Source organism: Corapipo altera, unplaced genomic scaffold (assembly GCF_003945725.1).
Source record: "Corapipo altera isolate COAL_440 unplaced genomic scaffold, ASM394572v1 23, whole genome shotgun sequence".
Taxonomy (NCBI): domain Eukaryota; kingdom Metazoa; phylum Chordata; class Aves; order Passeriformes; family Pipridae; genus Corapipo; species Corapipo altera.
In genome coordinates, this window is record NW_020884878.1 from 23003931 (window position 1) to 23027289 (window position 23359).

Genomic DNA, 23359 nt, shown 5'->3' on the forward strand with positions numbered 1-23359 from the left:
ACAACAAACATTGTATGTTTCAAAAAGTATTCTCTGTGCTCACTTCCTACCCGAGTGTAACAGGACTCTGTGAAGGCGCAAGTAACATTTCACCATTCCTGTGAAATGGAAATATGTGGGTAGTTAACTTTGCAGGTTTCAGTGTCTCAGGGATCCAAACCTGCTTTTTGTTTGATGCATGAATGACGAGTTAAAACTGCCTACTCCTTTACAATAGTAAAAACAAAGTAGGAGGGAAAATGTTATTCTATTAGCTAGCATACAATTTATATTCAGAAGATTTAACTAGCATCATACCTAATATAAACAATGACTAAAACTTGGATATTGACTCATTCAAAATATTTGTATAAATAGTTCCCCTGCTATTTAAGCATGACTTATGATTTAAGATAATACAGACAGGAAGCTTTACACACAACTTACTCAAGCTATACTATGTGAGGTTTGTCATATACTTTTGTATTATGGGATACTAAAACAGATAGCAGCAGTCCCAGTTTTCTTGCAGTATGTATTTCTATAAAAAGTTTATAAACTAAATGAAAGAAACTTTAGCACAAAGTTGATACAGCATATGAATTTATACAGCAAAAGCTGAATACTCTATAAGCACATAACAAAATTAAGGATAACAATTACTAGAAAAATACAAGGCATCTTTGCCATTTATGTTTAGAGTAATATATAGTCAGTTATATGTTCTTAAAAAATGCATAGCAAAAGCCTGATGAATACAATCCCTTCTGTGCCACTCTGTAACTACTAGAAATTTTACAATCTATATTGGGAAAAAAGGGAAACCCCAGACTGATAGGGAAAGTGCTGTTTTGTTTTCTATTATATATTTTACTTACAAAACCTCTTTATTTTCTAAATACTTGAAGTATGTTATTCACACCAAGAATCTGGAATACCTCTGTGAATATCTCATCATTTTAACCACATGTGTGTGTATAAATATAGCAATATTACTAGGTATGTAATCGAATGAAAGCCTTTTATCAAGAAAACTTCTTTCATCTTCAGAAAACCTCACACAAAAAGATGTTTTTGCTATCCTTATGAAGTTGTTATTCTGTGAACTACTAAATCCCACTTAATGTGTCTGCCTACTCTCTTCTAACCATGTAATCTGATATAAATCAGTTAGGTTTCAAGGTTTGAGATACCTTTGGATTTGAATTTAAATGCTTTCAGTCCCCATTGTGTGGTCTAATTTAATCTCTTGGCCTAAGATTCCTGTCTCTAACTGTCTAGCCAATAACAACTTTGTTAAATCAAGATAGTACATGGCAGTAGACAGGAAATATCCAGTTATCAGTTATATTTGGAATATCACTGTTGACTTCAGTGGTGCAAGAAGCAGTAGTAACAGCTAATATTTTAGGATCTAGGTTCTCAAAGAACTACTGTGCCTTAAATACCTTTCAAGATCTGTGCCAAAAGAACCAATAGATCCACAGAAATCTGTGCACAGAAGTGAAATGACTTTTGGTGTAAATTTTTCCAACCAGATGGCAGTATCATTCACAATAGCAAAACCCTAAGTCGTAAAAATAGACTGTTTTAGCTACAATCTGATATATCTTTTCTTAAACTGCCTGGCAATAATGGATGTTTTGCAACTGAAGCACTGAAAGTACTTCATGTTACCAGTAGAACTCCTTTAAAAGATACAGAATCATAAGCTACAGAAGGCTTATAGAAGATGGTACCTTGTGTTTAAAATTATATTATTTTTGGTAAGAAGATATCTAGCAAGAGGCAGAAAAAAGTCAGAGCTGTATGATTTCCTCTGGATGTCTGCTATCCTTAAGTGCATGATATGCATAGCTTTAAACTTTGGGATACTATGTATGTATTGAAAATATTAGCTGTTGGCCAAATTTTGCATTTCAGTATCAAGTACAACTTCTAACAAGCTCACAAGAATCCTTGACTGATTACAGAAACAAAAAGTAGCCCTTCTTCTTCCTTTGTATTATGATAGTATATACGAGTAAAACATCTGTACATTAGAGGGACCGTTTCAATTTCATGATTTTTAGTTTCAAATAGTAATAGTGAACAGCAGATTTTTTCTTTATTGCTTAGAGTCCAAAAAATCTTTACAGATGCTTCTAATAATATCAGGAACCATCTGCTCCAATCCTGTGAACTCCCTGGTGAAGAAAGTATGAGACTCTCTTGGTTCAGAAGCCATGTCTTTCAGATCATCCAGAGGTGCCCAGGCAACACCGACAGAGAAGACTGTTATTCCTACAAAAGGAAAAAAAATTGTTAAGGCCATTTTGCCTGTAGATACAAGAAAAATAGCCATTTCTACATTCATGAATTAATCTGGATTGAAAAAGTATGTTTCAATATCTGCAGTCTGTCAAAGGTAATTAGAGTTTGCCACTAACTATCAGGAATTAGATTTGTCTCAGGAAAAATCCTGAAGGAAATATGAGGTATTTTAAAAGCTAGTGTCTCAGTAGTTTTTGTAGTAACACACATGAATGCAGTAGTTACAATATCAGTCTTGAAACACAAGTAACACTGTGCAAAATAATTCTGAAAATGAGTTTGGTTCCTTAGTGCTTAGTGCTTTCAAGCATCATCAGTCCAATGAGCTTTTTGGCCAAAACTGCTTATTCCTTTCCTAGTTGATGATGGAGCTTCACTACGTGGTTCTTTATTCTTACTCTACTGTTTAGGGAAGTAAAACTGGGTGTATGTTGTTCACTAAGCTGCCATAAGTGAATCTATGCCGTAGAATAAGTGAATCTGGCTCCGTAATACTGACCGTTGGGTTTTTTTCATCCTAATGGGAAACAGTTCCTCGGGGCTTACACTTTGCTGAATTCAAAGCAGATATTATACTTTGCAAAGTTTAAAACCTTAACATTTACAGTAGAGCAGAAACAAGACGGATCAACTTGCACCGCTTTTAAAAATACGTAATTTACCTGCTTTTTGTGCAGCTGCAGCAGGTCCTCTAACATCATCATAAGACTGACCATCAGTCAAAACAATGAGGAAATTTTTGTTAGGTCCATCTTTCACTGGCCCGAACACATTTCTGATTGTGAAAGAAATTGCATCCCCAGTAGCAGTGCCCCCACTCATGTAGCGAATGTTCCGGATAGCTGAGAGGACCTTTTCTTTAGTGACGTGGTCTGTGAAGCCGAACTCAGGGCGCTGGTCATATGTGAACTGCACAGCTGCGACCTTGGAGCCGATGTCAGAGATCTCAAAAGCCTTCGCGACGTTGCTGACGAAGTCCAGCATGAGGCGGAAGTTGCTCTCTCCGACGCTGCTGGAACCATCGATCAGGAAACATATGTTGATGGAGTTGTAGCATGTCTTGCTACACAACATCTGCTCGTGTGAACACAGTTTTTGGACCAGAGGTTTTACGTATTTGGTAGTACCAAACCAGGTGGGCATTTGGTAAGAGAAGAAGCCGTTGGTTCGACAGACAGCCTGTTGGAAAACAATAAGTCAATGGGTGGATGCTGACAGACCAGTTGAATGGATAATAATTGGACACCTTAGATTTTTCTTTCAAAGGCAGGTTAGTGGAGCCTCATGGTGGGAGCTTGGGGTGGCTTTTTTGCTTGTTTGTCTTGACAGAAACTGAGGACAAACATCTGCAGTTGAAACCACTGAAAGCTGTAATATAGCTTATTTTACCCAGGAATAAAGCCAATCCTGCCCCACAAGCTCTGGACATTTCAAATAATTTAGCTTTATTCAGAAACAATTCTGAGATTAGCTCAGCTGGTTAGAGCATGGTGCTAAGAATGCCAAGGTCACAGGTTTGATCCCTGTATGGACCGTTCAATCAAGGGTTAGATTCAATGGTCCTTGGGGGTCCTTTCCAAATCAGAATAATCTGTGAACTGAAAATAATAATTATGTTTTGTGAATGTGAACTGAGTCATGATACTGCATAGCCAAAGGATTGAAAGTTCTGTATTTTTGCTTATCCACTGAAAATTAGCCTCTGTGCTTTCCCTTGGAACTTGGTAAGACCTTTATTTTTTTAATCTCTTATGTGTCATAAACACAGACAGAGTGGGTAGAAATATAGCTCCAGGTGATTCAAGGTAAAATTTCTTTTCCCCTAGCTTCTGTAAGATGCATGTAAAGTACAAGGTAATTAAGAAAGGAGTTAAATTTAAAAACTAATTTGGCTAAGATCAAAATACAGAAGGGGAGGGCTGGCCTCAACCACTTAAAGGTCATGTCTTTTTGTGTCTTTGCAGGGACAGACAGTGATAGTAAAAGGAAGGAGGGTGGTTTTAAACTAAAAAAAAAAAAAAAAAATTAGGTATGCTATTAAGAAGACATTCTTTACTGTGAGAGTGGTGAGGCACTGGAACAGTTTGCCCAGAGTAGTTGTGGATGCCCCATCCCTGGAAATGTTCAAGGCTGAGCCTGAGCTAACTGGTCTAGTGGATGGCATCCCTGCCCATGGCAAGGGGGTGAAAACTGGATGATCTTTAAGGTCCTTTCCAACCCAAACCATTCTGTGATGCTTCTATGACTACATAAGGGTTGGACCTGCCTGCAGTAGCTCTGGGATGAGCAGCTAGGTCTCCTACACCTAGAAGATGCAGAGCTGTAGTGCTTCATTTTGTTCATGCCATTTCTGCTGAAATGAGACATCTAAGACCTCCTTGTGGAAAATGAGTGGGTTTCTCACTGCAGAGTAAGTAAAGACCTAGTAATCAGAAAGCTCATATGAGAGTAGGTGATCAGTGTTTGAATTCAAACAGAACAAGATCCAAAACTGCATCCAAGATGAAAGTCTTGTACATAAACTTGCTAGGATATGTTTTTCCATATTTTCTGTCCTCTTTGTAGTGGAAGTAAGTAAATAATTATCCATAGAGCAGGAACAGGAAGATAGGCCTCCGTCTGCCATTTCAGGAGAGGGAATATATTGTATCAGCATTTCATTGCTTTGGCACATTTAATCATACCTGAGATAGGGGAATTTCCTGCACTGAGAGTCTTCATGCAAGTACAAAGTCCAGGAACTACAAATTGGCCAAGCCTCTGAACTGGGAGGACCCTTTGTGTGGACCCTTTAGCAGAAAAAAAACCTCCAGTGTTTCTTTAACCTTCCTAGTGTTATTCTTTTAAATCGCTTACAAGCAGAGAAAATTTCATTGGATGGTTTGAGAGAATATTTTTATATCTATATAAGTTATTATATATACATATATTAGTTAATTAGAATTTTAGTGTAAAGTAAATTCTCCAGAATTATATTCACAACTGAAAAACAATTTTTTTTTTCTTACTTTGTCAACAAAACCAGTGTCTTGTACCATTCCCAGCTCCTCTGTTGTGGGTTTTGCTACAGATACAATGAATACGTTGACTCCAAATTCTCTGGCCACTATGCCGGCTTCTTCTAGATCATCTGAGGGCCAGCCATCTAGAAACACTACAATGATCTTGGGAATTCCTTTCCGTGCTCCATTTTCCAAAGAGAAGAATTTCTGAGCTGTGTGCTTCAAAGCTTTTCCTTGTTTTGAACAGAAAAAGAATATGAAGAAATAACGCATACAATGATGGTATGTTTTGGTACCAGTTTCCTGTCTGAAACTGTGCTGGATTTATGCTATGATTACAGGTCTAACCCAGTGTAGTATTGAAATGGTGTCCCTGGAAATTTGATAAAAATGAAGCTTCAGCAACCCCTAAGCTAAAAACCAACCACTCCAAACCAACACCCCCAGCCAAAAAAAAACCCAAACAAAAAAACCCAACAAAGGCCCAACTAAAAAACACCACAACAAAATCCAACAAAAACTACAGATAAAGCTAAGGAAGAATTCACTGACTTTTTTTTTTGCCCATGGGTCTAGTTTTGTACTAGGAAGTAGATATACTGGTGTCTGCCAAATGGATTGGAAGGAAGACACTTCACAAGCTGAATTTAGGTAGCTCCTGAACTACAATGTACTTGGAGCTCAGTTTTCTCATTTGGCTGGTTTTGGCTGGGATAATTAATTTTCTTCAGAGTAGCTACTAGGGGACTGCTTTTTGGATTTCTGTGGAAAACAGTGTTGATAATACAGGGATGTTTTTGTTGTTGCTGAGCAGCTCTTGCACAGTACCAAGGCCTTTTCTGCTTCTTGTACCACTCCGTTAGAGAAAAGGTGCACAAGGGAGACACATTTGGGACAATTGACCCCAACTGACCACAGGGGTATTCCATATTCCATATCATATGGTGTCATGTTCAGCATATAAAGCTGGAGGAATAAGAATAAAGGTGGGGGGACATTCAGCACACATAACAAGAACTGTTATGTGTGCTGAAGCCGTGCTTTTCTAGGGATGGCTGAACACCTACCAGCCCATGGGACACGGTGAATGGATTCCTTGTTTTGCTTTGGTTGTGTGAGTGGCTTTTGCTTCCCCTATTAAATTGTCCTTATCTCAATCTGCGAATTTTCTCACTTTTATATTTCCAGTTCTCTCCCCCAACACCAGTGGCGGTGTGGTGCTTGGTTGCTGGCTGCTCTTCACAATCACTTACTACTTACTCTGTGTTTATTCTAGCTCTTTAATTAGCCACCCAACAAGAAAGAAACACTAAGCCTTTTATGAATTTGTCTCAAGATGTCACTCTGTTACTAGTCAAACGTCAATTACTGTTTAAACAGAGGAAGAAATATTTACACTTCTACTCTAATAAAATGTGTAATAAGCAGCCCTAACTTCTGGAAATGAAATGTAAGATGTGGCCACATTCTAGTGGAAAAACACTGAACCTAATTAAGATAAGTGTGGCATCTAAAACACTTTCTTACCTATCTGAATTATACAAACTTCAATATACACAAACAAATGGACATATATAAAAATATGTAAAGCAATAATTTCTATTTCAGTGGAAGTATGAACTCACCTGTGTTGGAATTGCCTCCTCTGAACCCTAGTTCCTTTATGGCAAATAAAACTTCTTTTGCAGCAGTGAAGTTTTTCAGATAGAATTCAATTTTTGGATATTCACTGTGTAAAAATAAAATAGAGTAATAAGGTTTGCAGTTCACTTTTCATATTGGTATGGCATTAGCAAGCTAAACCACACTTTGAATAATTTTACTCTTGGCAATATATATTATTCTCTCTATTTTTGTCAAGTGAAGAGCAGACTGATAAACACCTGCAAGCCAAAGAGCTGCTGCTATGAGTAAATGGCTCAATTCTGCATCACAGTCACTAGAATGAACCCTTGTGCCAAGAAGAATAACTGTTAAAATGGTACATTTTGAGCTATAAAGATTATTGTTTGTAAGATTAATTTCTAATGAAGAGTTGAATGTTCAAGGTGCTAAACTGTTTACTTTCTCCATTAATTGGTCCTCACCTTATAGTATATAAACTTAGGGCAGCAAGAGTGGAATTCATTTCCCCTAGCTTTTGATGGACAGAAACTGGATTTTTCAGGATGCAATTCATCACATCCTAAAAGAGGCATGCAAAGCAGTTCAGATGGTTTATGCCACAAATGTGGCCTTTCTTTCTAGTGACTGCAACAGCAAGCCTAGGTAACTAAATCAGACTCAGGTATCTATCTACTCTACAGTTACCTAAAGGCAGGGAGGGGAACAGACTTTAATGATGAAAGATGTGATCGAGAAATCCTGTACTAATCTAGCAGATGCTTCATCTTCTTGGAATAAGTGAGTTAATTTTGATAATAAGTGGGTTCTTTGTGCTTCCTTTTTTCCAGATGCCATAGCAAAGTGGTTAAACCTTGGAAAACTGCAATTGCTGGTCATTAGCAAACTAAGCTGTGGCTCAAAAAAACCTTCTACTAACATGCTGGATGTTCCAGTGGCTTTTAGACTACACTCTGTGAACATACATAGTACGGTTGTACTAGATGATCTTAAGGGTCTTTTCCAACCTAAAAGAGTCGATGAACTATCTTTACATAAGCAATAGACCAGTTAAAATTTGAAAATATTAGCTGTAGTAACCTATAAGTTGGTAAGATCAGTTTTTTGTTTTGTACATGTACATAGTCATTTGTGACAATTCTCTCTCTCTACAGTTTTAAAAAGAGCTATCTCTCTCCTTTGCAGGGTGTTTCCTGCTGTTCTACTAAGATGAGCTACAAAGCTGTCAGTAGCCAAGGGGCTGTGAGAAGTCCAGCTGTTCTCTCTACCCAAATACCAAATATCATAGAGACAGAAAATGTTCAAATTTTTCATGTCCCCCCACATGGACATCTCAGTGTAGCACAGAGCAAACAGTGCTACAGCTCAAAAGAGTTTGCTTTCTCTTGTTATTCATCAACCATTCTGGAGTGATATTGTTCTGCAAAATAGGAAGTGATATATTAATTGATTTCTCTTACCAATTACGCGGTTGTATTTTGTGTAGATCTGTCCTTACCTGGCCTGTACGACTCCAACATGAGGCCCTTCTATTCCAATTCCCAACATTACAGCTACTTTTCCAATGAAGTTCTTCTGCAAATTAAACCTGCGTTGGCCAATGTTGTAACTTCCATCGATGAGAAATGCAATATCAGCTCTACAGTCTGTGAACATCCAAAATAATTGGACTTATTAACACCAAGAAAATATTAGGATTTTTCTTTGCAAAAGGTAAATCTGTGTATTCTTACCTTTGTTTCCAGCTTTTTTATCAAGAGTCTTCTTAGGTCTTTTACCTTCAGTGAAGAAAAGAGCATGGGTCATTTAAGAACAAGATGATGAATGGACTGAAATAAACCAGAAAAAGTTCAGACTCCAAAAATTACAATGCAATCTATCCACAGTAGGACTGTCAATCTGTTTAATTATTAAAATTGCACTAGTACTGCTTTGCTCCCTGGAGAATATTCTTTTTCAAATGAAACAGTTTAACTTTCCTTTCTACACCTGCCTGACTGATTACTGAATCATACAAAGATGGGTGGATTTCTGTATCTCACCTTCCTAAGTGCTACTATTTCTCAGTTAGCAATTTTGCTGTACGATGCACAGTTTTAATGGTTTGGAAGCAAACCATGACTTAAACTGTAAAACAAATGGTCTATTCACAAACAACATCCAAGTCCAGTATTTATATAGCACTAACCTTCATAAAAATTGATCTAGCCTTTTAATGCAGCATTTTCTGTGGTGAAATTCACATAACAACTAAATTTTTGCTACACAAATCCTCACAGCTCTCAGCTGTTGAGCAGTTCTGTAAGAACAAATGCTTTTCCTTTTTCTTCTCTGTTACTTAAAAAGAACAAATATCCCATTAGCTCATGAACTCTTACCTTTCTTTATCTGTATTACTTTTTCAAATTCATTAAGTTTTGTTTTTAATTTACATGAACACTAGTGAAATCAGAATCAATCTCCAAGATTACATGATTCTTCTTTTTTCTGATGAAAGATATGCTGCAAAACCAGATATTGTATGTTTTCTTCTTTAAAAATAAATGAATCATATGAAACATGTAATTTTAGTCAGGGACTCAAACACTGCAGCACATCATATCACAAGATGCTTCCCTTATTGTGGAGACCTCATACCTGTAGAAGGACGTGCTGTTGATACCGATCGGCCAACTGCTTCAAGTGCTGTGTCCTTGGTAGCTGCTAAAATAAGAATACATTCACAATATTTTAGTGTATTTAGATGATGTTTGAAGAACACTCTATTTCCAATAATCTTTCTTCATCATCTGCCATTAGGTACTCTGGGAGTAGAATGTGAGTCTAGACAAACCTTTGGTGTAATCCAGTATTGCACTCTTTGTTTTACAGGTAATTAATTTCTGCATTTGAAGCAACAGCAGCTGATGCATGATTACAGCATACTTATTTGATGAGAGATTTTGAGCTGTAGAAGCCATTATTTCTTTATTTCTAGCAGATAAAGTCAGGACTTGATCTGGAGAACTGCAAACTTTCACCCTCACCAAAAGCACCTGTGATTCCAAGTTCTTAGCTATTAACTTGCTGTGGGCACCAAATAAGGATTACTAGTGTCTTAGAGATAGTAGGCTAAATCTTACCTGTGTAAACAATAAGAACACATTAGAGAGATCTGTTTCACAAACTTTGAAAGAATATACCAGAAAACACATATGCTTTAATAGTTTTGAAACCACAACACATACAACCAATATGCTTCTGCATATGATTTTATGAGGGTGATTTAGCCTCACCTGAGTGTCAAGGCATGACAACAGGTTTGCAGCTGGGGACACTATCTCAACTATGTGACAAAAAGTTCTGGAAAAAAAGCCACTATGTCACACTGTAGCTTAATGACAGCACATCACATGTAAGTTGACATAATTGATATTTTTTGGAGGGTCATTGTTCTTTTTGCAGGGAATGCTGTATAAGGTCTTTGAAGGGTCTGACAAATACTACTGCCTGCATGAATACAGGCAGGGTGAGAGAAGGGATAACACTATATGGCTTGAAGTGGTAGGAGGACCGGATTGCAAAGTCAGGATCAAAGCACGGACTTTGACTGGATTAAACTGTCATGGAACTGTCAACTGCCTGCTATCAAGTCATTATATTCTAAATAACGGATGCATTTTTATGTATCAACTTCTGCTACAGACTAGCTAGTCTAGCTGGAATGGTTTTTCTTTAGGAAACCGGAAAAATGAAGGTAAAATAATGAATTAGAAGTGAAAAATACTATTACTACACATCAGATAGCAATCACATTTATGCATGCATGGAGCACTAAAGAAGGTTCCTACAGTTGTATCAACATTTCAAATACAGTTTGCAGAATAATAAGTGTGATCCACCTACGAGTCACTGAGAAAGATGAAGCCCATCTAGAGAGCACCTGAGACTGGATCCCATTGGCATTTACAGCAGGGTAGTTTTCCTGTCCTGGGAGAGTCTTTACCCTTACAGCTCCTCCTGCATTGGTGATCACACCCCTGAGATACAAAAAGAGTTTTTATGAATCAGAAATTTTAATCACAAGAAAATGCAATACAGTTGTACCGTCATTAGTATATTTTACACCAGTCTCCTGAAAAAGATGCCATATATGCAGGCAGTTGTGTTTAGGCTAAAATAAGCTGCAACTTGCTGAAAAGACCTTAAAAAAAGCTATTCTACAAAGCATCACACAGACTTATTAAAAAAAAAAGATCGGGAAAGCCCAAAATTCTGGCAGTGTTTAGACTAATGCAGAAGAGCAATGTTTCATATCAACTCCTAAGTGAAATTCTGAACAGTTCAGATCTCTTTTTATGTGATACTGAAAAATGTTTATTACTTTTAGAGGCCAAGGTTGAGCTTCTCTAAGAGGACATAAAAGCTTGATGCTTTGCAGTACTTGGGCAGGTAGAGTTCTGTGGGAGACAAGTAGTAATTTCAAGACTATTTAGCACAGCAATGTGCTCCTTTGTATTTACTTCTCAGTTTTGTTTGGCTTTCTGCTTGAAAAGAGGTCCTGACCTAATCTGATTTAAAACATTGTAGAAGAAGAATAATCAAGACTACAGTTTAGAAAACTTTGCGTATGTTTCTGGTAATATGAGCTTTGGGTATCTGTGGCAAAGGCAATTTCCACATCAAAGCTCTATGTGGATTGCTGTTAAAAGACATTCCTCCTTCATGGATGTGACTTGTACTTCTAAATGCAGCTATGGTTATATCTATTATCATAATCTTCCAAGCTACAAGAATTAAACAGTTTCAAACTATAGAGATATTTTCTCATCTAGGAATACTATGTCGAATATGGAGACAAAGGAGCTTTAGTAAAGTTACTCTGAATGAGTTTAAAATCAGATTATAAAGTTGGCAAATACAAACAGCACTTTATAGCTCTTTTAAAAAAAAGTGAGTGAAAAATCAGATCAGAGCTTTTAACTGGTTAGTTTTAAATGACAGGAAAATTCAGTAAGTCGAAATTATCTTTAAGGAAAATAACATATAAATGTATTTAGAATACTACAGTATAATTAGAACATAATTTTCTTCTCCAGTGCCTGATTTTTTTTGGCATTCAAGCCTTCACTAGTGTCTCAGTCTTAATGGATAAGGAAAGGTGTCAAAAATAGAGAATATGTGTTTAATTGGAACAGTTTCTAGTTTAAGTTTGTACTTGCAATTTTAGTGAAGCAAACCTGATCTATGCCCAAGTTAGCTCCTAAGAAGAATTTAGTATCTCTTCCCACTTCTTTTGTTGAGTACTGGCTGAATTGAACTCAAGAAAATGTTCAGTCTGAAAGCTCAAGAATTATTCCGGAAACAATGTTTTCAGCTTATTTTATTGCATTTTATGCAATGTTGTCTATATTGTTCCATTTTGTCTATTGGTCTTTACATTTTAATTCCACCAATTAAGTAATTAAATATAATTAGTAATTCCGGAGAAAAATAATTATCTACCTAATCTCCATTGAATTTGGAAGCTTCACACTGAAACTGGAGTAGATTTATTTGCTCCTTATCTATTTCTTGAAAACATCGGATTCTGTATTTAAACACAGGTCAAAGTTCTATACTATCTTCTGAAGATACAATATTTCCATACGACAGCTCTGCTATTTTTAATTCAAGTGGGGGCTGATATTAGAAGTAAATATAACATGAACTGTAGCTTTATGGAAGTTATTCCTCCTTTCTTGCCATTTTGTTCTTTAGGTAACCGTTTAATCCACCCTTTACAATCTCATCAGTTTTACCTGGGCTGCTTCTTCAAGCAAGTCTACTCAAAATGCATACTTATGTGCTGATGTGGAATAAATCATATGTTGTCAGCCTACCTTTGCATTCTGAATCAGATTAGCATATTCCCTTCTGCAATCATTTATGATTGACTTTAAAAGTGATATCAACCCTGTGTAGATCTGCAGTGGTTTTTAAAGAGTGAAGAAGTGCCCATGCCTTTCCTCAGAATGACTTATGTCATTATAATCTGCTTTGAGTTTTTCTGCTGTGCTTTGCCACTGTGTGATTGACTTGCGTGCCATGGCTGTTTCTATTAAACGGGAATCTGCAGATTGTCCAGGAAGCTTTCACTTCCTTACTCACTATGTTTCGTGTTACTACCCGTGCTGCTTGACAGCAATTTTATATAAAAGCTGCAGTCTGTTCTCTTGGCTAGCTTCATTGTTAATAACAAATCACAATTTATACCTAAGAAGTATTTTTCACTCAAAAATGGACACAAATTAAACAGAAAAACAGATACACAAAGCAGCAATCCAGTACCTCACTGCACAATAACTCATGAAAGAAAGTATACTGGCCAAGGGCAGCAGAAGGTATGGAAAAGTCTAATGAAATACAGGAATTTCAGCCAAAACATACTTAAAAATCTGAACTGAATTGAGGTAAATCACCAGATGAAATTGAAGCTTTTTATGAGCCTCATGCACTTCCTCAAAATAAAGTGCAAGAACTGTTCATTTGCACTCTCAGAGAAAGAGATACAGGGCTTTGCTGAATTTTGAATGCATTTTTCATGTAGCCTGCACATCAAAACTGATGCCTAGACCACAAAGAGACAGCCATGGGAGATGAGCCTTACAGATGTGTCTGCAGTCTGTTTATCCTCAGGGACTTTAGACAAGGCAACTCAAGTAGCTGAATTCCCATTTTTCCTTTCTACTATTATCATCTGCCAACTCCTTCCACATAATCTGCCTTTCTTAATCACTCCAAGAAGCATCCTTCTCTTCTCCAAACTGCAGTCTCCTGCTGCTGCCTGATTGCCATCAATCACCAATACGCAATTGCTCAGCGTTTCCTCCAGCCCCCTGGATTCTTTTCCTTCTGTTTTCTCTGCACCCCTATTGCTTTTGGCGAAAAGAAGTTAAGCAGCAGAAGCAGGCTCCATACTAAAGTTTCCCAGGGAATCTACAGCTGCTCAGAAATCCCTGTGGGAAGACAACATTTTTGTCAATATTCTTTTAGCAAACACTAGGGCAGCTCAGGTGCCATTCATGTCTAAGGGCACTTTGTGACCAGCTTGGTAATACCATGATATGCTTTTGTTAGATTTGAGTTCTGGGACCTCTATGCTTAATTAGAAATGGTTTCACCCTGTGACTAGTTAGGAAGGTCATAAAAAAAACTTACATGCCTATTTAACATCTAAATACTACTACACTGGGCTAAGTTTCCATTTAGACGAACTGGCACTAGAGCAGAACTACACAAGCTGAGAACCTAGTCCTTCATTTGACCTTCTGATTATTAATCCAATTAATCACTCAGTGGTAGATTTAACTCAGCTCTTCATGCCTACATAGCATGAGCCTGGTAGGAGGTTCTCCATTCTTCCCTTGACGAAATGTTTTATTCTTCTGCCCAGAAAAAGAACAATATTAAATAAATATTCTGTTTCCTGAGAGTAATTACACATAAGACGAGAGAAAAAGCCAAATATAACAAACTAAAACAGGCAGAAAGCTTATTCATCTCTAGTACACAGAATTATTTGTAGCTGAATTCTGCTAAATTCTTTTCATGCATTGTATAGTATTTTCTTGTGTTAATAACTGCCTTACAGTAATGGAACTACTCACAGGAATAAGCATTACTTTACTTATGTAAAATTAAGGGATCCAGCCTCAGTATGGACCCAGCATGCAAACTGAAGTGTATGTGGAACAGACTCATGCTCATACAATCATTTTCAGTTAAAAACCCCAACCAACCAAACAAAAGCACTGCTCCCAAGACTGATGCTTCTTGAAATGGTGAGTAGTTGTCTGACTGTTTTCCCTTAGACAACAGCAGGCATTGTAGGTGGCACAGGGCTAGTACTCGATGGTGCTGAAGTGTACAGAGCTATGTTGCACTCACCATGCAATGAAATAGAGAGTATACTTGGTTTTAAACTAGGTGTGGTTATTTCAGTTATTTGGAAGAAATTTACAAAATTCTCAAAGCACATATCTTCTTACATCACAATAACAGCAAACTAAGGTGATTACCTGTTAGGAATATCTTCTTGAAAAGTTACTTTCACACCAATATGGAGTTTAGGCATTGCAAGACAGAGTAAGAAGGTTTCTGTTTGATTTTGCAACCTGCACTGTAATTAGCTGAGAACTAAACAGCTATTGCCTGTCCTCCACTCATCAATCCTTTTTTACCAGGGCCAGTATTTATGGCTGCTAACAGCTGCAGCAAAGACAACAAAATGTTCTCATGTAGCAAATTCTATTCTGAGTATGAAAGGCCAAAAGGATTAGTTGCCTTTAAGTTTGAGGCTGCCTTCAAAAACAGCAGTCCTCTTTTATTCTGCTTTTTCAAAACACTTTACTGCACTCTATCATATTCAGAAGGCTTGAACAATCTTAATTTACATCAATTCTGGAAGATATAGATTAGAAAGGTGAGTATATTTTAGTCTCTTTGTTGCTACTAGAGCCCTCATTATTCTCACAATGTCTATGGAGACAGATTGTTAGATTCGGGATTTACAAACAGGACTACATATCTCTCAAGTAGTACAATTTATATCAATTCTTACTATGGAAAAATATCGATTTTTTCTTTTGTAAAGTATTCCCCAGCTGTGATGGAACCAAGCCCCATTCGTGGTGGGATTTCTCTAACAGTCACAGACACCACTGGCATGAGAGGTTCAAGAATGCTGCCTAGTTGAACTGGTTAGAAACTTCTTGTCTTTTCAAACTGTTCAAGTCTTCAATTTCTGTAGAAAAAGTCTTGACAGCAAGAGCTTTTTTCTCTTTAAGTAAAGACTTCTTTGGCAATCAGTAATGAAACGGAATGTTAAAATAAATGGCTACATCACTAAATACAAACACAGTCTTAGAAAAACTGACCATGGAAAGAAATCTCAGTTTTCCTCATTTAAAAACAAACAAACAAAACGCCCCAACAAAAACAAACAAAAAGCAGAACAAGCATTTGATCCAGACATTCTTTCACAAACTTTTTCTATATACCTAAACAAAGAAAAGTGAAGTACCAGAGTTTCATTTTTTTAAACACTCATGAAGATGCTTAAAGCACACTTAATTGAGGCTTGCTTTCTTTTTACAGAAGTATCAAAAGAAAGCCTGTCCAGCAATAAAATACACATGGAGACATGTAATTATATTTGAGACAAACTCTAAAGCTTTAAAAAACAAATACACAGACCCCCACAATACCTTCTAAGCTCTCTCTGGCTCCTCTGATAGTACCTTAGCTCTTAGTCTCCTTTACAGCATTTGAAAAATTCCAGACAGTTTGTACTCAACCCCCCTCCTTAAATCAATTTTTTCTTAAAAAGAAGTTCATTTTAGTTTGGAGTTTAAATACTATACAAGTAGCCTGAATTTTGTAAGTCTTATTAGAAGTTATAGAATTTTAATTGATACTTTAAATGAGATTCTGGATAGTAATGACAGCACCCTAAATATTATTTAAAATGCTTAGCATATTTTTATGGCATTTAAACTATTGAACAATTAATAATAACTCAAAACCCCCGTTATTTTTCTCCTTTATCTTCTAGTAATTAATTTCTTTGTAAAAATTTAAGTCCATAGTTGTAGGGTTTTTTAAATAAAAAATACTGATAGCTTCAGCAGCACATCGATATATTCTGAAATAGTTTCTTTCTGTTTCTTGAGGATAAAAGCCCCAGAGACTGAAACCATTCCTCCATTTCTTTCAAATAGTTGATTTAAGCTTTTAAGAAAGTCAGAAATCTGCTTTTATTCTCTAATTAGTTACTATTTACACAGTATTTTTCCATATCTACTAGTGACACAAATAATTTTATAGTGAAAGCCAATCTGCTGCTGTACTATTTAAAGAAAGTCAACAAAGCGCTTTTCAAGACCACTTAAACACGATTCAGATAACTTGCAAACTGTCCAGACATTCTTTATCTTGTTCTCTTTTCTCCTAATGATATTCTTGTTCAGTTAACAGGATTCACAAAGCCTAGAGAGATCTTTATTATGATGGCATCAAAAGATTAAGATTTAAAAGCACGGCAAGACTACAGACTATATAAATTCACTTAACACATTGATTAGCAATCATTTGACTTACCTGTGTATGGCAGCTCCACAGATACTGGAGAGAGAAGCATAAATTCCATCCCCAAAGACATAAAATTGCCACAGAGGACAGTTTGCTGGGCAAAGGACATCTTCTGTCCCCTTTCTAAGGTCAAGTCCTCTTGTAAAGCACGTGATAGCAGTGGCAGCTAAAGAGAAAAGAACAACTTTTGACCTGAAAAATCTAAGGGTTTTTTGTTGGGATTTCTTTTTCAAACCTCTCTACAGTTTCCAAGCTTAAAGCAATGTCTGAATTTGAAATTAGGTACAATGCCTGTAAAGATGTCTTTGGAGCTTACAGATGTGCAGTTATGACAAGGAAGAACACTCTTTATTATTTATGGGAAAGAAGTGGCAGGAAAAGGTGGGAAGGGTAAAAAAAACAACAACCATGAGCAAACAACATTAAAATAACATTCAAGGAATATTACATGAGGAAAACCAATTCACATTTGTAAGTTTACTGCAGAAATAGAAGGACAAGAAGACCTTGGAAGGCTGGTAGACCACTGACATGGGTGGCACTCTTCATGGGAGAAATTAAATTACTCTGACATCCCCACAGTAATCTCCAGCTGTAAGACATCTATGAATCACTTGGGAAATCCTGAATCTTCTCTTTAGTGGTATTCATGAAGCAGGTTGACAGCAGTATTCAGCATTTCCCTTAGCTTCTGCAATAAATCCAACTGAGGCCAGTGCAGGGGAAAAAGAAAAAAAAAAGGAATACCCATCTTCTTGCTCCAGGAGTACAGTAACATCTAGAACATTGATATCAATTCATTACAATGAAGTTTACATCTTAATCATTGTGCAAAGGACTCTCAGAATCACACAGTGAGACAAAAGTTATTTATTCACCTGAGGCACATGAATTTTTTTTTTTTTTTTTTTTTTTTTTTTTTTTTTTACACAGAACTCTGCCTTTTTTTCCTTAGAAGTTGCTCCTCAGGTTATCATCATTAAGCTTTCACTGTTCTTGCCGATGTGCAGTGTAGGTGTGCAGACACAGATTTATATCAGTATACAATTTTGCTTGACAAACATGCTTTTCACTTTGAAAACATAGAGGTCTTATCTTGGATAGTTACTACCAACCTTTTACTACACAAGACAGAACATTCAGTTGGTCTGGTAGCACAGCAAATTAGGGTTTTGACTTAGATCAATACCAATTCAGCATCATAAGTCCAACCCATGACTGGTTGTTTATTCTGAACTTCCTAAGGACACATCTTGCCCTTGCTGAGTACTAGAAGGTGCAAGAACCTTTTCTGTATGCATTTGGGATATTACTGTTTAATAATATTATGATGAAAGCTGACAGAGGCTGGCCAATGTATCAATGCATACACCATAGCATTATATCCCAAGGAGAGCATGTTTCAGGGATCAGTGATACGTCTCTCACCCGCTTCCCTGCCCATTGTTTTCACTCTTACCCTAGAGTGTTTACTGACACCAACATATGCTGCTTGTATTTGAAAGTATTCAGAACATACACTGTTCTTCATCAGGGGATGGAAAAGATCACACCTCCTGCTAATCTCACTGCCTTTGGAACTGAAAAGCAGAACAATTGCAATCAGAGACGTACAGGGAAGTATGTCTGTTTATTCTGGCTGCATAAACAAATACCTACGTTCATCAACCATGCATGTAGTTCTACTACTAAATATATATAATTCCCATTAATGTTATACTGAAACTATTTTAAACTGCCTAGTCACATCTTCCTGAAAAATCTGTACTGCTATTTGTTAGCACAAAGATGGGACTTATATATGTTAAATCTGTCTAGATAGTCCAGAATAAGAAAAAAAGAAAGCAGTAAGCACTTCTTTATTTTTCCCTTCTCAAGATAAGAGTTGTCTACCTAGCTAGACACTGTAAAGTGATTTAATCTGGTTCTCAAGTATTCTAAGAAATAAAGAAGTTTCTTTTAGGACTTAGTCTTACCTACCTACATCCTCTCTGTGCTCAATCTTATACATTTGCCTTAAAAACAAAAGACAGAAAAATCAAGCAGAATCACCACTGTTTATACCTAGAAGCTCCATATTTTCATTGTTACAAGTGCTATATTACTGGTGTTATGCTAAAAGAAGTAGATTTGTTTTGCTGTTTTAAGTCCCCTAATCCTTCCATGAAAGTTCCACTAGTGTTTTTGGTAATTACTGGGCACTGATCAAGTGATATCCACCAAATGACAACTAGCAAGAGCACCGGAATTAAACAGCAGCTGGAAGGCTGGAAATCCTTGGAGAAGTTCCTGCAATGGGTACTCTCTGCTTTCACAGCTTTGCTTGTGCCACGCACCCTGCAACATTTTTCCAGCCTCTAAAAGTGCAAGACTCCACAGGAAGTTTTAATTCCTGTAGTTTCTAATGTACTGTGCTTGACTGAATTCCTTGGCCGGCTGTGCACACAAAGACAATACTTAGACATGTCTAGTTAACAAACACCTTATCACTTGGAGATCTGTATTTCCCTCATCACCAAGTACTTACTAATTACTGTCATGTGGAAGACTAATATTTTGCATAGCACAGGAGATGAAGGGAAAAAAAATAATCTTTCTGTGTTTTACCTGGCAATGAAAACACAGAAATCCATGGCAGCCCAGCTATGGGATTTTAATGCACTGGCAGCCTAAAGGGTGTCACGATCCTTGTCTATGCATGCAAAGCAGGCTGCTGTGCAAACTGAAGAGCTGCCACACCGTAGCTAGGGGCTTTAGCAGTCTATACATCAGTTGGATCAGCACAGAGGTAAAAACACACACTTTGAAGCACATAACATTGTTAATCCAAAAGCAACAATTTTGGTTTTCTGTGTAGGTAGGTACAGTTTTCTATAAGCCGTAACTCTGTAACTGAGACTAATATTAGAAATGTTAGGTGCAGTATCAAAATGAAAGCCATTTTTTTTTACTACCACGATTAAGACTTACTATATCAGCTCTGCAGTGAATATCTTTCCTTTTTGTTAATGCACCATCAACCACTCAACCCATAAAACCACAAGCATTCCATCGCAAACAGGAATATGTATTAATGAAATCTGAATACTAAAAAATATAAAATAGTTCTTTGCCAGCTTACATACTAATCACTCTCACAAATTTCATATGTGATATTACTATTAAAATTGGAGAAGGTGGTTGTTTTTTAATCTATCCAATATACTTCAACATTGCAGAAACTGCCAAAGAGATTATTTATATATATATATATATATATATATAATGTAACTGATATAAAATCCACGTTTTAATCACTGGAATTTAAGAATGTAAAAGCAGCAGCAGTGGAAGCATTTCTCTGGATGCTTATGTGATGCAATACTCTAAATCCAAGTATTTTTGGAAGAAGGAAATATAAGCTTGCAATTTGTGTAACTCATGCCCCTTAAAGGATTCAGTCCTAGACTCCTACCCATTCTGGACTCTGTTGAAGACTAGAGACCTATGCTCTGTGACAGAAAATTAGGCCTTCAGAACCATAATAAATTGACCATCAATTATAATAAATTGACACACCCGTCAAGCTTCACAGAAACACACTACACCAGGATATCCTATAAAAACAAAGTACAGAGAAAAGAAACTGTAATTCTTCCTGATTTAAGCCATATTTAAAGGTAGGGATGAATGTCTTCCATCATTGTTGACCTAAAAAAGGAAAAAAAAAAAAAAGCAAAGACTCACTTCTCTCCTCAAACAACCAGTTTTCAATCATTCCGGCAGTTTCCATCTTTTTGATGCCTCTTCACATTTTGCTGTGAATAGCTGCTACTTATATCAATCTATGAAAGTTCTCACTTAATTTTTGACACAAGTCATTGCATTAAATTATTCTAGCAAAATAAAATCCATAGCCAAAATCTGAGCTTCTCTAATCTTGAAGTTTCCATGCATTACTTTAGGAAAATAGAGTTTGTTTATGCAAAGGAAAAAAATTCTATGTACATTCTTACAAAATATAAAACAAGGGTTCCTACAAGTAAGATCACTTTATGAGCTGTAAAATAGAGAAGTACAACCCTATAATGCTTCCTATTCCTTTTAATATTTGGTATTATTTTCAATACAGGAAGATTTTAGGTCCCTTTTTATCTTGAGGGTTCAAACATGCCTGCTTTTTTTATCTTACACAAGGAATACTCCCACATACCTTATCCATACTTGAAAAAAAAAAAGGACATACTAGTAAACCTATACTTGTTTATATTTCAGAAAACATGTTCACAGATTACATGCTAATTTATGCAATCTCAATTACCTATCTTGATGTGGACAAGGGCAATGGAATTTAAAGAAATCTGGTCAGGGTTATATCATTCATTTCAGTCTGAGACTTGCCCTTTTCTGATCAGTGTAAGGTTGCTTACCATCACATGGCAATGTTCACCCACCTGCAGAGTCTCGTGTATGGTAACCAGAACTGTTGAACTTGGCAGTATTTGTATACACTCCAGTGGGAGTATAAAGGAAGTTTTAAGATTCTCAAAGATCTTCCCAAACATTATGAGCCTAAATACAGTAGGTTTTTGAGGAAATTAATGTTCTTATTGAACAACAGAATTTAAGCACTTTCATAAAAGTTCCTGCAAAGCTTCTAGTTCAATAACCAAATGCTGCTGAATTTAGGCTCAGAATAATGGTAAAAGATAATATCTTACAGAAATTGTTCACATTTTATAGCATAGTCTTGTATCAATATTCCATTTTGAAAATATACCCTTAATGCTATTTTAGCTGGTTCCAGATACCTTCAGGTTACAGTGGCTTCTCCAACCCTGGAGGAAGCATCACAGAAAACTTTTCATTTGTCTCCTGCCAGACTGTCAGCACTTCATCTATAATGCACCTGTAAAACAAAAAAGGGAAAGGAACTGGGGTTGGAGTAGGTTTCCTATTGCTGTGCATTTTTTCCCTTTTTTAGCCATAGCAATCCTGTCTCATGCAGCTTTTATCAGTTTAACACAAAAGAACTTTCCAAATCTTTGACTGAACACAAAATGAGCAGCAAATCCTGCTTCCTAAGAGCTGAGAAATCATGAACAACCATTCAGAAAAGCTTGAGGTCACTCACCTTCTGTCTGCCAGGCCTGCATCTGGAAGCACATTCTTCTGGTGGCTCCTGTCCTCCCTTGGTGAAAGACTCCACGGGAAGGGGCAGACAAACTGCTTGTGTCCTTCTGCCACATTATTTCTTCAACTGCTTCCTATGGCTCCTGGTTCCCATGGATTGATTCTGGCTCCAGGAGAGCCTGCTCTCCAGCAGCAGGGAGGCAGTCCAATAGAGCATGGTACAACAGGCAGCCCCTGCAGTACCCTCCTAGGCATCCTAAGTATGTTCTTTTGTTTTTCGGGTCAAAATAATTGCAGGGCAGGTTGAAAGTGGTTTTAATTAATTTCATGGTCTAAAATATGCCAGAAATCCTCAAATTACCAAGCACTGTACGACTGCCTTTATAACACACAAAACACACTCCCACTCACTCTTGCTACCGGCACTCTCCTCGATGGGAACGTTTGTCATAAAGGCTCTGCTTCACCCTCTGCCAGGAAGGTGTTTTCACCCTCACCTGGAAGCGTTCCCAGACATTCTCCGTGTCCCTCTGCAGCTTCCCCCCGGCCGGCTCCGCGCAAACCTGCCCGGCGGCCGCACCCGCGGCCCCTCCGCGGCAGCACCCGCACCCCGCGGCGAGAGGCGGCAGCAACCGGGAGTGCCGGGAAGGGCCGGGCCGGTACCCGCGGCCAAGTGCCCCCCTGGGCGCCACCGCCTCCCGCCGGGGCGAGCCCGGCCGAGCAGAGACGGTCCGAGGGAGAAACAACATCCACGAGATGCGGAGAGAGGAGAGCGGCCAACTCACCTGAGCTGTCGCTCCCGCGCACAGGACTGGAGAGCAGAAAGGCGCCTGCGAACAGACAGGGAAGGGGTCGGGGCGCTGCTCTGCACCCGCCCGCCGGCCCCCAGCCGCTTCCCACCATACCCACCGAGGAGCAGGGGGAGCCACATGGCGGCGGGGCGCGCCCGCACCGCGGGGCAGCGCAGAGCTGCGGCGAGGAGAGCAGCGGAGAGCAGCGTGCCGGCCGGGTCACCGCACCGCGGGCTGCCGTGCCCTGTTCGCTGTCCCGCACCTCCGCCGAGCGGTACCGCCGCCGGCAGCCGCGGCTCCCACTTTAAACCTCGGCGGGCGCATGAGCACTGGGGCGGGCGAGGGTGGTCGGGGAGGGCGGGAAGGAGGGAGCGGGCACACGGGGCTGGGCAGCCTCGCCGCCAGGCTCGGCAGGTGCTGCTGTCCCTC

General features: G+C 38.0%; 1 protein-coding gene across 1 annotated transcript; it reads right to left on the bottom strand.

Moving 5' to 3' along the window:
- Positions 1 to 494: 494 nt before the first annotated feature.
- Positions 495 to 23132, bottom strand: COCH (cochlin). The gene is made up of 11 exons (XM_027638291.1): positions 23049 to 23132; positions 22925 to 22969; positions 17037 to 17193; positions 10803 to 10936; positions 9555 to 9620; positions 8651 to 8695; positions 8416 to 8563; positions 6920 to 7023; positions 5301 to 5527; positions 2955 to 3471; positions 495 to 2262 (listed from the first exon to the last, which is right to left on the bottom strand). Exons 1-11 carry the CDS (start codon positions 23068 to 23070, stop codon positions 2087 to 2089), a joined length of 1641 nt encoding a protein of 546 aa, XP_027494092.1. The 5' UTR covers positions 23071 to 23132; the 3' UTR covers positions 495 to 2086.
- Positions 23133 to 23359: the final 227 nt, after the last annotated feature.

Excerpts from the sequence above, each read along its gene's own strand:
- COCH (XM_027638291.1), bottom strand. The coding sequence starts at position 23,070 with ATGTGGCTCCCCCTGCTCCTCG. Across the intron at positions 17,194-22,924 it reads GCGCGGGAGCGACAGCTCAG|CTGCCACTGCTATCACGTGC; the intron begins GTGAGTTGGCCG and ends TTTTCTCTTTAG. Across the intron at positions 8,696-9,554 it reads AACAGCACGTCCTTCTACAG|GTAAAAGACCTAAGAAGACT; the intron begins GTATGAGGTCTC and ends TCTTCACTGAAG.